Raw genomic sequence first — 13,183 nt, forward strand, 5'->3', positions numbered from 1 at the left:
AGATCATCAGTGCAGCTCTTCATAGCCTTGATTCCTCTTGAAGGAAGAAGGTTATGAGTGTTATTGTGCCATCTGTTGGAATGAATGTTTCACTTTGGTTTAGTGACTGGCATTGTGTCAGCAAGAATAACAATAAGATGGTTTAGTGATTTCATTTTTTTTTTTAGAGTACCTAAACATCATGTTGGTGTCACAGTTCATGACCAGCTCAAGTGGTCAGGTCTTTTATTCTAGTCTGTAAAGGCCCTCTTGAAATATCTCCATTCTTGAAATAAGTCGCTGTTTGCCAGAAAGAAGCCCTAAGTGATGCTGTGGAGCACCCTGAGAAAGCCTATCAGTTAAGCTGGGCTGCCAATTAGTGAGAGAGCATCTATGGATTGCTAAAAGCCAAATGGCATTTTAGTAAGCAGAAGTTATTGCTCCCATCCTGCATGTGCACTGATACTCAAAACAGTTGTCTCATTCCCATTGCCCAGGGCAGTTCACAGCCATAATTGGTATAACTAAAGCATTCAGAAATCATCTCACACTTAGGAGCTGGTACTTGGGACAAGTGCATCTGGTTCCAGCCTCTCAGGACTGACTCAAACCTGTGAGCAAGCCAGATCACAAAGCAAGAAACGCTAAGTGTTGTGAATGCTTGACCTTGCTAGTCAGTGCCTAAAATGAAATTACTGTCATGCTGAAACCTTCTTCTAGGTTACTGTGGGTTGAATCTCTCTGCTAAAATGTGAGGAGGATGGGCTGATTTGCTCTTTCTATTGAAATAAATCACAGACTACCTGGCAAGCCTCCTCAAGGAGAGAGGCGGGATCAGGAAGCTGGGCTGAGGGTTTGTATTTGAAACCTGATGCATGGCCAGACAAGTAAAAAGTCCATTGTGCAGGAGGAATGTGCATCACATTTGTCTGCAATGACATGTGAACTTCAGGCTTTGCTGCAGTGGCTGAGGTTGCTCTGGAGCCGCAGCTCATTCACGCATGGAAGGGATGTGACTTTGACGAGGACATTTCTGTACTAACCCAGTTCTCCATGTGCACCTTAGGTCCTGTGGATGAATACATGCTGCCTTTTGAAGAAGAAATAGGTCAGCACCCATCCCTTGAGGACCTGCAAGAAGTGGTGGTTCACAAGAAGATGCGCCCTGTGTTCAAGGATCACTGGCTGAAACACCCTGTATGTCCCTCCTGGCTGACGGTGCAAAACGTTTTCCTGTGTGATGGAAATGAGGGATGTGGTTATGCATCACTCATAAGCTTCAGAGGGAAGCTAACCAGTTCACTCTGGTGCTTGGACCTGCTCCCAGTGCTAGAGAGGATGAACTCAAGAATGAGGAGTTGCTCCATACCTTCATGCACCCCTTTCCATTTGTCCCTTGTATTTAGGAAGTAAACCAGCTGATTACAGTCAGACAGTGCTGAATATGAAGCATATGGTGATTTACCTTTAATATGGTGAAAGAATGGAAAATAATCCCTTCCATTAAGAAGAAAGATCCATAGCATTGGAGACACGTTCCTCACAAGCTGGGTAGCTTGCAAGGCTTGAGCAGTTTTTTGAGGAAAAATTAATTAGGTGGGAGGGCAAGCAGACAATGAAGCAAAATGCAGTGTGGGTTTCCCAGAAGTAGACCATTTTAGGCTCATGATATAATAAAAGAGTTGATTTTTTTTTTTCCAGACTGGGAGACTAAGCAGATGAAGAAATCTTACAGGGCTTCAGTAAGAAGCTAAATGCCTCTATTCTGACCAAACTGCCATGGTTTTGGCTAGACTCAGTATGCTAACTTGTTGCTTACAAGTCAAGGAGAGCTGTAGATTGTAGATAAAAAGGAGGATTCCAGTTCAAATGAGAGCAGTGCTTTTCCAGCAGTGTTGAATTTGGGTATTTGGGGACAATCTATAATTGATTGCAAACAAAGCAGTGGTTTTGCAGTAACTGAGACAGTGCTGCCAGCTCTTATGGTTTTGTCATGGGAATTGCAAATCTTGATGTCTTTTAAAGCTTTAATGAGTGAATCTTGGGATGCATTTTGATATTAAAACAAGTACTTTGGGATATATAAAAAAAAAGAATAGGATATGTGACCAAACAGCCTTAGAAACTTAAAAACCCTCAAAACACTTTAAGTAATTTTAAAGCAGATCTCAGGTAATTTGCATACCCTGGAGAAAATATTCTTAGTTTTTCTTTACAGCATTAAGCTGTTTTAAGTGGACCTCTCCATCTGCTGCAAAGATGGTCACAGGATCATAGACTGGTAGGGGTTGGAAGAGACTGCTGGTGATCATCTAGTCCAACCATCCCTACCAAAGCCAGGATCACTTAGGGCAAGGCACACAGCAATGCATCCAGGCAGATTTGGAATCTCTAGAGCAGGAGACTCCACAACCTCTCTGGGTACCCTGTGCCAGTGCTCTGTCACCCTCACAGTAGAGAAGTCTTCCCTCATGTTGAGGTTGAACTTCCTGTCTTCCAGCTTGAAGCTGTTGCCCCTCATCCTATCACATGGCACTACTGCAAAGAGACTGGCCTCTTCTTGACACACACCCTTCAGATATTTATAAACATTAACAAGATCCCCTCTCAGTGTCATCCAGTCTAAACAGCCCTGGTTCTCTCAGCCTTTCCTCATAAAACAGAGGTTCCAGTCCATTAACCATCCTCTAGTATTTCCTGCTGTCTCTTGAACTGCAGAGCCCAGAGCTGAGCAGAGTACTCCAGATGTGGTCTCACCAGGGCATAGCAGAAGGGCAGGAGAACCTCCTTGACCTGCTGGACAAACTTTTCTCAATGCACACCAGGATACTGCTGGCCTTCTTGGCCATAAGGACATATTGCTGTCGTATGGATAACTTCTTGTCCACCAGGACTCCAAGGTCCTTCTCCATGTCCTTCTTTCCAGTCCCTGGACAGACTTTGTGGCTGAAGGCATTTGATGTGGGAACCCAAAAAGGGAATAATAATGGAATGTGTAGATGGTCTTCATTTCTGTGAGGCCCTGGAGGTGACAAGAGATGTTGTAGCTCCAAATCATGTGAGAAAAGGATGGGAATAAAAAATTGTTAACAAAGTATTGCCCCTTAGAAATGGATGGGAAGACAACTGGGGAGAAAGGCACCTCTTTACGTAAAGATAGATCAGTGCGCTTAATGAGGCAGGCTGTGGAAAGTGGAACTGTAACATTCACATATGTCTTAATAGCCACTGGCTCTGCTGCTCTGGGCCATTTCGCTCACCCTGTTGCACTGGTCACCTCCTCACAATTGGTCTGTCAGTTGTATTTCTGCTCTCCATGTTGAGACCAACAGGTCTGGGGTCAACATATCACTCGATACACTCAGGAAAATCCACAGCTTTCTCCCCTTTGTCGTCCGCAGGGCTTGGCGCAGCTCTGCGTGACCATCGAAGAGTGCTGGGACCACGACGCGGAGGCTCGGCTCTCGGCGGGCTGCGTCGAGGAGCGCATTGCGCAGATCCGCAAATCCGTAAACGGCACTACCTCGGACTGCCTCGTCTCCATTGTCACATCCGTCACCAACGTGGACTTGCCGCCCAAAGAGTCTAGTATCTAAAGTCCTGGTTCACTTTGGTCTTTCCAGACTCAGTGGATTTAAAAAAAAAAAAAGTTTAAAGAAAAAAATCACACACACAGAAAAAAAAAAAAACAAACAACAAAAACACAAAAATCCAAGGAACACATGAATGCAGCTGCTATTTTATCTTGACTTTTTATTATTATTGTTGTTATTATTATTATTATTATTATTTTGGATTGGATCAATTTTACCAGCACATTGCTCTACTGTATTAAAAAAAAAAAAAGGACATTTCAGCAAGCATTCAGGTGCCGACTAATGAATGCAGAAAAGGTGCAGGTACCTCAGAACCTCAACAAACTCACTTCAGTTGGTTTTTTTTTCTTATTCAGTTTTCTGGGTTTCTCTTTATCAGTCTGTCTTCTGAGTGGAGCATCTGTGACATAAAGGAAAACCACCTACCATCTTGGAAAACACAATGCTGCAAACTGTGGAGGAAACTTAAGACTGTTATGTAAAGAATCCACCTTCCTCAAAAGGCTTTTATTTTTTTTCCCCATTTTGTTTTGGTTTTGTGTTCAGTTCCTTTTTTTTTTTTTTTTTTTTTTTTTTGGAAGTGAGCTTCAAAAAAAACAAACAGCAGATGTGTCTTTTACGGATCTAACGGGTGTCATTGTAACATGGAAAAAAAAGGCAACTGGGAAGAGAATGTTAATTCTTGATGGTAGAATTGAAGGGGGGAGAGTAGAATAGGGGTGGGGAGAGTGACGTTGGACTTGGCAGCATTTGGGGAAACATCATTTGCTATGGAGCTACTTCTCAGGTAACCATTAGAGGAGGGAAAGGACATTTCTGGGCAGAGTATTAACTGCTGCAGTGTCTGGAGAAAGCTGAGTTAAAGAGCCAATGGTTGTAAGCAGGGCGCTAGTTCTTTTATCCTTCAGTATCCCGGGTGGTAAAAGAACAAAGCAGAACTATAAATTGCCTTTATTTTTTGACTCCAGATAGTATAGCAGTGTAATCATTAAGAGGTGGGAAAGTGAATTCTTAGAAGCACCTTTGTTTAATACTGGAAGATGGGAATAATTTTGCATCTTGCTTTAAGTGCAAGTCGGATCAAGAAATTCAGCCTTGGGGTTGACTATCTGACAGCCCAAGTTAATGGTGCAGATGGTGAAAGGAGGAAAGTGTGAAAGCTGGCTCTATATTATTTAATGTTTAATTTGGGGTTGGGGGAGGGGGGTGGAAATACCTGAACCAGCAGCAGATGGCTCCTGTAGCATTTGAGCAGCCTATGAACTGCCCAGTTGCAGGATGCAGAGGCAGCTGGGTGGAGCAGTGATTATCGCAGCGCCTCTCCCACTGGTTTCTTTGACGCTGCTTTCTCCTTACTCTGTGATGAAACTTTTGTCTTAAAGTGGTGCATAATCTTTAAATACCGTTACTCTTTTTATGCCATAAACTCGCTCTAGTCAGTGAATGTTCCTAATGCTGCTGATTCAACATTGAAATATTTTTTTAATTTGCAAAACATGCAATGTTTAAAAAAGAAAAAAAGCTTAAAAAAAAACCACAAAACACAAAAACAAAACCAACAAAAAACCACAAAACACACACACGCATTACGTGGCTTCCGAGGTTTAAACTGAAAAAAAAAAATAAATTAAAAAAAAATTTAAAAACTTCATGACCACAGACCACCTCAAACCAGAAATACCTCAGAATTTTCTACTTGTATGAGTTTTATTATATATTTTGTTAGTTGTGTTGTCTTGTAGTAAGTATATTTTAATGTAAGTTGGCTTTTATGATAAGGGAGTTTTAAAAAAAGAAGAAAAAAAAAAGAAAAAAAAAGAAAAAAATGTTCCAAAATCTTTTAGGAAGTGCTACCATTTTGTTTTGTTTTGTTTTATAAAGCACCATTGTAAATAACTGTATACAATTGTAGAATAACTGCCTATATAAGGTACCTGGGCATTATTCACTTTTATTTGTGAAGGCTGTTTCCATTCTGTGCTATTTTTTTGGTCTGTTTTAGTAAAAGGACAGTACATCTTTTTTTTTAATCTTTGGTTTTTTTTCCTTTTTTTGTCTTTTTTTAATCTTTCTTTTTCTATCTTTTCCTTTTTTCTTTTTTCTTTTTTTCATCTTTCTTATTTTTTAGTTGTCTTTGATTATAACATGAATTCCATGTCTTGCTAGACTGACGAAGTTAAGTCCATTGGATGGCCAGAACTTCTAAATTTTGCTTTGTGTTAAGCCAAAATGCAGTCCTAAACTAATCACCCTGTCATAAAAATGTAAAAAGCCTGTATTATATGAATGAATTGGACTTCTTGCCACTGCCAAATTGTCAGCGTGCACCCTTGCACAGATATAATTTATTAAGCAAACAAAATTGCTAATTGGAGAAAATATAAAGAAAATTGAAATATATTTCTTGAAAAATATAGCTTTAAAACCTAGAGGTCACAGATAAGGACATGGTCCTTTATCTTGAAGAGACATTAAGAAAATTGCCTTAATTTGTCTATCTGAATAAAGTCTTAACCTATTCTTTCAAGTTACTGAATGTATATTGCATATTAGTGTGTACACACATGTAACTGTATTGCCGTGTGTAGGTTTGGACGTTTCTGTTTCTTGATGTGCTTCAGTTGAGAACACCTTGACAAAACCAGACAGAATGATACCATTTGCACCCAGATGATGTCCCCTGTAGTGGTTGGCATCTTTGGGCCTGATGCTGCAACATACCCATGCTTGGTATTAAGTGTGTAGGTAGCTCTTCTGGTGTCATGACATTAGGCACTCGCTTAATGTTAAGCATGATCGTAAATGTTTGCAGGATCGGTATTTTTCATGTTTAATACATTTCTGCACTGAGATTTATATAAAAATGTGACTATGTTCTAGAAGTGAAGTGATGTAAGGGTTGGGGTGGAGTGTAAAGCAGTTACGATTGAGTGAATACTTGTTTCGCGGTGGGCTTGCTCACATTTCCCCAGGAATGGGAGCCAGTTCATACTGCTGCAGAAAGAAAAAAGCTGTACTGTCTTTTAACTGTTAATATCTGTTTGCTGTTCTGGATTTTTTTCCTTCAGCATTATGTATTATGGCTAAAACAGGCTTATTACAGCAGTTGCTTTTTTATCCTGATTTCTTTAAGAAGCTTTAAAGTATTTATTGAAAGTGCCATATGATTTTTAATAGCCTATTAGACACTCTCTGAAATCTTCTCTTTTGAGAAAGCGTAAACGAAAATTCTCACGTGTAGCTTATCTTACTGCAGGGAACTGCACGACCGTACAGACTTTGACCAAATGTTGATTGTAAAGTACTGCATCTTCCCTGGTGTAATGGTTCCTTATAGATCATCTTGTCAACAGGATTCAGAAACTGATTTTTAAAAGAATTTCCAAATAGCATGTGTGCTCAGTTACAAATTTTAATTGTATGTAGGTATGTGTGTCTTGCTGTCACAGCAGAGAAGGAAATCCTGAACTTTTGCTTATTTACAAATCTGTACCAGTTTAGCTAAAGCTGTTCTTTTAAACTGGTATTTATTTATTAATGAAGACAAGCTCTGATTAACTTATTGGTCTTTCAACACTTGAGCTGTCAATCAAGTAGTTTCCTCACCACTAATCTAGCATTTGAACTCTCATTGACAACATGATTTTGGTTCTGTCAGTACTGCTGAGGCTTTTTCCAAGTCAGCAATTGAGCATGTCCATAGGTGTAGCTGTAATAAACAATTGCAGCTCTTTTTAACACTCCCTTGAAATCTGATGAGTACAACCCCTCTTATGCTACTATGTTTCACTTTCCATTCAGACTTAGAGGAAGTAGCTCTTCAAAAACTGCTGCAGAATTTTACTGTTGACCTTTCCTATCCTGTGTGGCAATTGTTAGGTGAATATTAACCTTGAATATCCTGGGTAAAAAGTCTCCTTGACACCAGAAGCCACTATTCCCCATTCTCTGGAATAACTGCCTCTATGAATTTATTGATCTGGCTAGGCTGATTTCCTGGGTGAAGGAAGTTTAAGTTCATGTTATGAAATTGGAAATAGCACAGGAACTAAAACTGCCTTTTTTGGTTTTTTTTGGAGACACTAGAGCTGTGAATTGCTAATGAAATTGCATTAGTACAACACAGCTGAAATGTGTGGCTCATGTTAAAATATGTGTGCATGTTATAAGAGATGGCTACAAACCACTCTCACCATCAATTTACTAGCACCAGACCTATTTGTTGTGATTAAGGATTTTAGCCAGTCCTGATCACAAAGTTTTCTTTACTTAAGACAAAAGAAATCCACTTTTTATTCTGCATTGTTCTTCAGCTGAAATTCTCTTACAGGATATACTATTCTAGATAAGGTTACCCCTATGGAAATGCTGAGATCTTTGTGTATGTTTGTTTCAAAGTTCTAGAAAGGTCTCTGACTACCCCCAGTAACTCTACTGCATTTTACCTGGGTCTCCTGACTCATTGCTGTTCCCACTTGAAACTGTTGGTTCAGTAGAAGCAGCAGAAGCCTTGGGTCCACTTGATGCAGTGTTGCTGGGGGGTATTTCCAGGTTGACTGGGTCAGGCCTCACCATTAGGAATCCTGATGCCCTTTAATATCACAGCACAGAAAACAGAGAATATGTTTTATTCCTCTTGTGCGGCTTTCTGGGCAGACTGTCAGAACTTGTCCTGTTTTGCAGGGAAAAGATCTGGTTTCACTTAATATGCAAGAAACCGATGTTGCAGAGGAAGGTGCTGGTTGGCAACCCTGTGACAGGGCTGTTGTTGCAGTCCTCTTCAAGCCACACTCCGCTTGAGAAGTTGCTAAGCAGGATGTGTCCCACAAACTATTATCACTTTTACATACAGAATATTGTTTGGTAACATTGTAAATAAAATAGACTATATAATAGAGGAAAATAAGGACATTTTGACTTTTTTACTTTTAGGAAAAAAAATATATTTTAGTTACATATACAAACAAAAATTCTACATTGTGTGAGAATTCTTTTATACCACAAATTATTTTTGTAATGTCTACTATGTTTCTGCAGGGAAAAGGGAGAAAGGTCTGTGTACGCACAGCAAAGAAATATATTTAATGTTTAACTTGTGTGCACTACATCAAAGTCTAGAGCATAGAACAAGTTCAGCCTGAAAACAGTTTGAGGAGCAAGTTTGGATGTACTTGGACGTGCTTTGAGGATGGCACTGAGTATATGTTTAGGTTATCTTGCATGTCACATCCCTTCCACTAAAGATGCTTATTGCTTTTCTGTGACCATCTTCAGTTTAACCAGGAAGAGGTTTTTTCATATATTCATGTGAGAATCCATGTGTGAGCAGAGTGTGTCTTTTGACACATGCCATGGTGCTGCAGTGAGTTGTGAAGTCAGGATGTTAAGAGTTTACTGAGACCAAATAGCCGGGCTGATCTCGCTCGCTGCTGTATCCGTTTATAGCAGCTGCGCCTGCTGCATTGACAATATGATCTGTAAGGAGCTGTTGCCAGTTCTGATAAAACCAGTTCCTAGAAGTTCCTTCTCTCTGAAGTGACACAATTAATCAGGCTTCACCAGAACACATAGATAGGTGCTCTGTGTTCCCAGTGTCAGATTTTACGGTCTGGGTTGTAGGCACTAAAGAAAAGGAGCACTGTCACGTCCAAAGGCTTGCCTAGAACAAAAGCATTCCAGATTTGTGTAACCAATCCAAGGTATTCTAAAAGTATTATGGAAAAAAACTTTATTCTTTTAGTTTGAGCTAACTTTTCCCATTGGACTGAGAATTCACTCCGGTCTTTTTGGTTTTCTTAACCTTGACAGCACAGTGTCCATGGGGTAAGAGTTTCTGCACAGAGCTTTAAGCCCAGCAGTACAGTGCATTGCCTGGGAGATGGTTTGACAGTGCCTTTTGAAATCAGTGCTGAAATTACTCCAAGCAGGCTCCTGCGATTGCTGAGTCCTCTGTTTGTGTCCTTGGTGAAGTCCTGGCCCTGTGGATTCAGGGGGAGACTTGCCATCCAGTTCTGTGGGACCATGAACGCCCGTTGTGTTCCTGGAGCACTTTCTAAACACACTTGGTCCCTCACTTACATGGGACTTCTCTTTTAAAACTCCAGTTTTAGGGTGACATTCAGTTCCCTGACTGAATAGCAACCGATCTAGTGAGCAGTAATCCTTTTTGTTGGGACACTTCCACAGAAAGAGATCATACTTGTGTTACCTCCATTCAGCTGTTCTGAAATGTAATGCTATTCTGTTGTGCCTTTATTTTTCCATGTAAAAGCAACTGCTGTAAGCTTTTTTTCCCCTTTTGCTAGTTTTTTCTGTCTGAAAAAAAAAAAAAACCCACTTTCAATTGCCCAGCTGTTATTTCTGGATGCAGTCTGTGATCCAGGTATTTCAAAAACCAATTACCTCAAACCTTATGTTAAACAGTGTTGCTATCTGGATTCTCCTTGATACTACAATATTTTAACATACACAAACAGGAACCTTGCTACATATATGGGTGTTTATATATATGTACCATATACATGTATACAGGTATATGTGTATGATATGTATATGTAAATGGAAAGTGATCCCCAAGGACTGAAGGAAAAAAGCAAAACTTTTTGTTTTCCAACATTGAAACCAAAAGGGCTTCTCTGAAGCTCTATAATGGCATTGTGCTGGATATATATCAAAGTGTTTTCTGAAAAGTGCTTCCTTTGTTAACCTTTTATTTCAGTATTTTAATGGGACAAATGATGTGATTAAAGCACTATTTCTGCATTTTTGGCCCATTTTGAAGCAGAGGCCTCTTATTCTTTGCAGTTGTTAAAAAAACAAATGAAAAAAACAAAACTCAGTGTACAACATTCCAGTAAGGTTTAGTATTGCAAAACTAAAACATATTCTGGGAAGACTTCATAGCTTCGGGGGTTTTGTGAAAAGGAAGGCATTGGCCATACTTTATTCAGCTTTTCTACTGCTTTGAAGAACTGAAGCTTAACCAGTAGCCATCCCAGTCAATTAAAATCCTAATTCAGTAGTCACTGGCATCTCTGCCTTGCCACCTCTGTTAAAAATGAAAGACCAAAAATACCCCTCATAACAATCCAAGCTAGAAATCCAGCCATGACACAGGAGGAGGAGGAGATTGGAGCATTTCATAGCTCCTGAAGCTGGACTTAAGCATCAGAGTAACTTCATGGATAGCAAAAAACCAGGTTGGCACGATGTAGGCAAGATCTGGCCCTTTTTTCCCAATTACCTTCTCCCAAGAACTTTCTCCTAAAAGCAGACCAACAGGGACTTCTCCTTAGAGGTACTTTGCTGAAGGGAATTATGTTCAGGATATATTTTTCTGATGAAAATGAGCAAATTAGACCCTTCTTTTCATTGACATGTTACTGTGTGTGTACCCCTCCTAAATGTCTTTTAAAAAATGTATCCATGTAGCTAATGTCACCTTACAATCTGTATTTTAATTGGGCAAAACAGTAGCTTTCCAATTCAAATAGCAACAAATTTACTAGTACTAGTAATTAATTGATATATTACTGGTAATGGCTCATAATTAATTCCTATTACTGTAGGAATAAAAGGAGATGTTTCTCTTTCCCCATTTTTTGCTTAACTACCCCATGTTCCAGTGGCTTTGATAGTTTATGATTATCTTCAGTAAATCTTTCACAAAAAAGACTGAAATCTCCCAGAAGGAGGCATTTTGCAATGCTGCTGGCCTTCTGATGGAATAACTATGGTACCAAAGTCGATCTGTTGGAGGATGAGAATTGAAAGAGGTGGTTACTGCAAACTAAGTAACATTCTTGACCTCAATTGTATGCCATAAGTCCGCACAATGCCATTGTCAATCTGCTCCAAACTATCTGCTTATGAATTCTGCATGATCCCTATGATAGAGTTGAAAGCCTGATCTTTCACCTGTTAATATTTTCACGTTCATCCTTAAGTTTGACAAATTTTATACTGTAAAGTTGACTTAAGTACAGTTTGATGTCAATTCTTGTGGAAAGAGCTTTCTGCATGTAACATTAGACACATACAGTTAAACAACACAGCATAGTACAGAACTCATCAGAAAATGTTTTGGCACCAGCAGAAAGAAATCTCACCCTAACCATTTGTCATTTTAAACCATCGTATTGTAAGTTTTACCAGCTACTTCTAAATTTGTGCTTTATTTAAAGAAAGAAAATAAAAATCCTAAGACTTGTCTAGCGTAGTGAAATATGTGTATATCAGTTTTAGGATAAATAGCTAAGTCTTATTACGCTGTGTTACTTAACTTGTATATATAGAGTATACATAAGAGTTTGCAGTAACCTGTTTCTCCAGGATTTCCAGTTTGAATGGATTTAAACTCAAACTATGAGATTAAGTAAATGATTTAGAAGATTGCAGAATAAACTGAGTGTAAATTACAGGAAACTCTATCAGATGGCGAAATAATTTTTAAAGAGTCTTTTGGTCCTTGGCTCAAATTCAATAAGTACTGTTTGTATACCAAGATATGTGAAATGTAAATGTTGTAGGTTATATTTCACTCTTGTAGCTATAAAAATGTAGAACAGAGATAGCTTGTACTACTGAGTTAACAAAAGTTATACTAAAGTATCCTGATAAAGAAAAAAAGTATACAGAGAGTTAAGCTCGTTGCTGTAACCCCTTTTGGATTGAAGTGTGCTGATTTTTTTTATTTTATTTTTTTTATATTATGTATGTATTTTATATACATATATATATTCTGCAACAGTGTGTGTATATATATATATATAAAATGTATACATAAAATGGCCTAATGCAGACATCCATTGTATTGCAGTTATGAAATGAATACATTTTGGAAAGAGCATTGTATCATAGTTCATGAATTTGCAGTGGATCTTTGTTCCTTTTTACTGTGGTATTTTAGAAATGAGTCTCAAGTTTGAAATTAGATCTGCCAAGTTGGAGTTTTGCTGCTTCAGCTTTGCACTGGGTGTCCGAATAAACCAGTATGAATGTAGTATTTGCCCTGTGTGAAGCAGCTACACTCCAACAGATAGGAGGAAAAAACCTAGAAAGAACTATTTCCAGTTTATCTTTTTGTATATGAAAATAAACAGTAAATTACAAATAATTGTTTCTCTTGCTGGTCCAATGTTAAACGTTGTTATTATGTTGTCTTTGGCATCTAGCTGGAATATTTCCTTTTTTATAGAAGGAAGTTTTGGTGTTCTAATGGCATTTCTGTATCCAAAATCCCTAAGAGAATCCCTGCAGAGGCACAGCTGTGGCCTCTACTGCCCATCATTTCTGAACTCCTCCAAAGGAAAGAGGGAATTAGCTCAAATTGTGTATTATCTCTTGCAGCATTGTGGTAAGCACTACTTTGTCACTCCCAGTGAAGAACTGTTCACACAGAGCATTAGACATGTGTTAACCTGTATCAATAATACAAAGTGCAGCAAGGCAGCTGCTAGTGATGAGGAGTTTAAATCCTACAGCCTCACAGTGAAGTGTCCTTTTCTACCAGTTCTATCAGAGGAGCTGAGCAGACAGCAAGGGACAGAAATCGCATAAATGGTTCCAAACTGTTTACAAAAAAATTGCCTGCTAATATCTTAACAGTT

The 13,183-nt window shown here is 38.9% G+C and overlaps 1 protein-coding gene across 1 annotated transcript in view; it reads left to right on the forward strand.

Annotated features, from left to right (window-relative positions):
* Positions 1–3,575, forward strand: part of ACVR2B (activin A receptor type 2B) — a 76,189-nt gene extending 72,614 nt beyond the window's left edge. Inside the window, exons 14-15 of the mRNA XM_054390102.1 lie at positions 1,046–1,176; positions 3,381–3,575. Of these exons, the coding sequence (XP_054246077.1) occupies positions 1,046–1,176; positions 3,381–3,575 (326 nt within the window). The remainder of the gene's footprint in view (positions 1–1,045; positions 1,177–3,380) is intronic.
* Positions 3,576–13,183: the final 9,608 nt, after the last annotated feature.

This window comes from Indicator indicator, chromosome 20, assembly GCF_027791375.1.
Source record: "Indicator indicator isolate 239-I01 chromosome 20, UM_Iind_1.1, whole genome shotgun sequence".
Classification (NCBI taxonomy): domain Eukaryota; kingdom Metazoa; phylum Chordata; class Aves; order Piciformes; family Indicatoridae; genus Indicator; species Indicator indicator.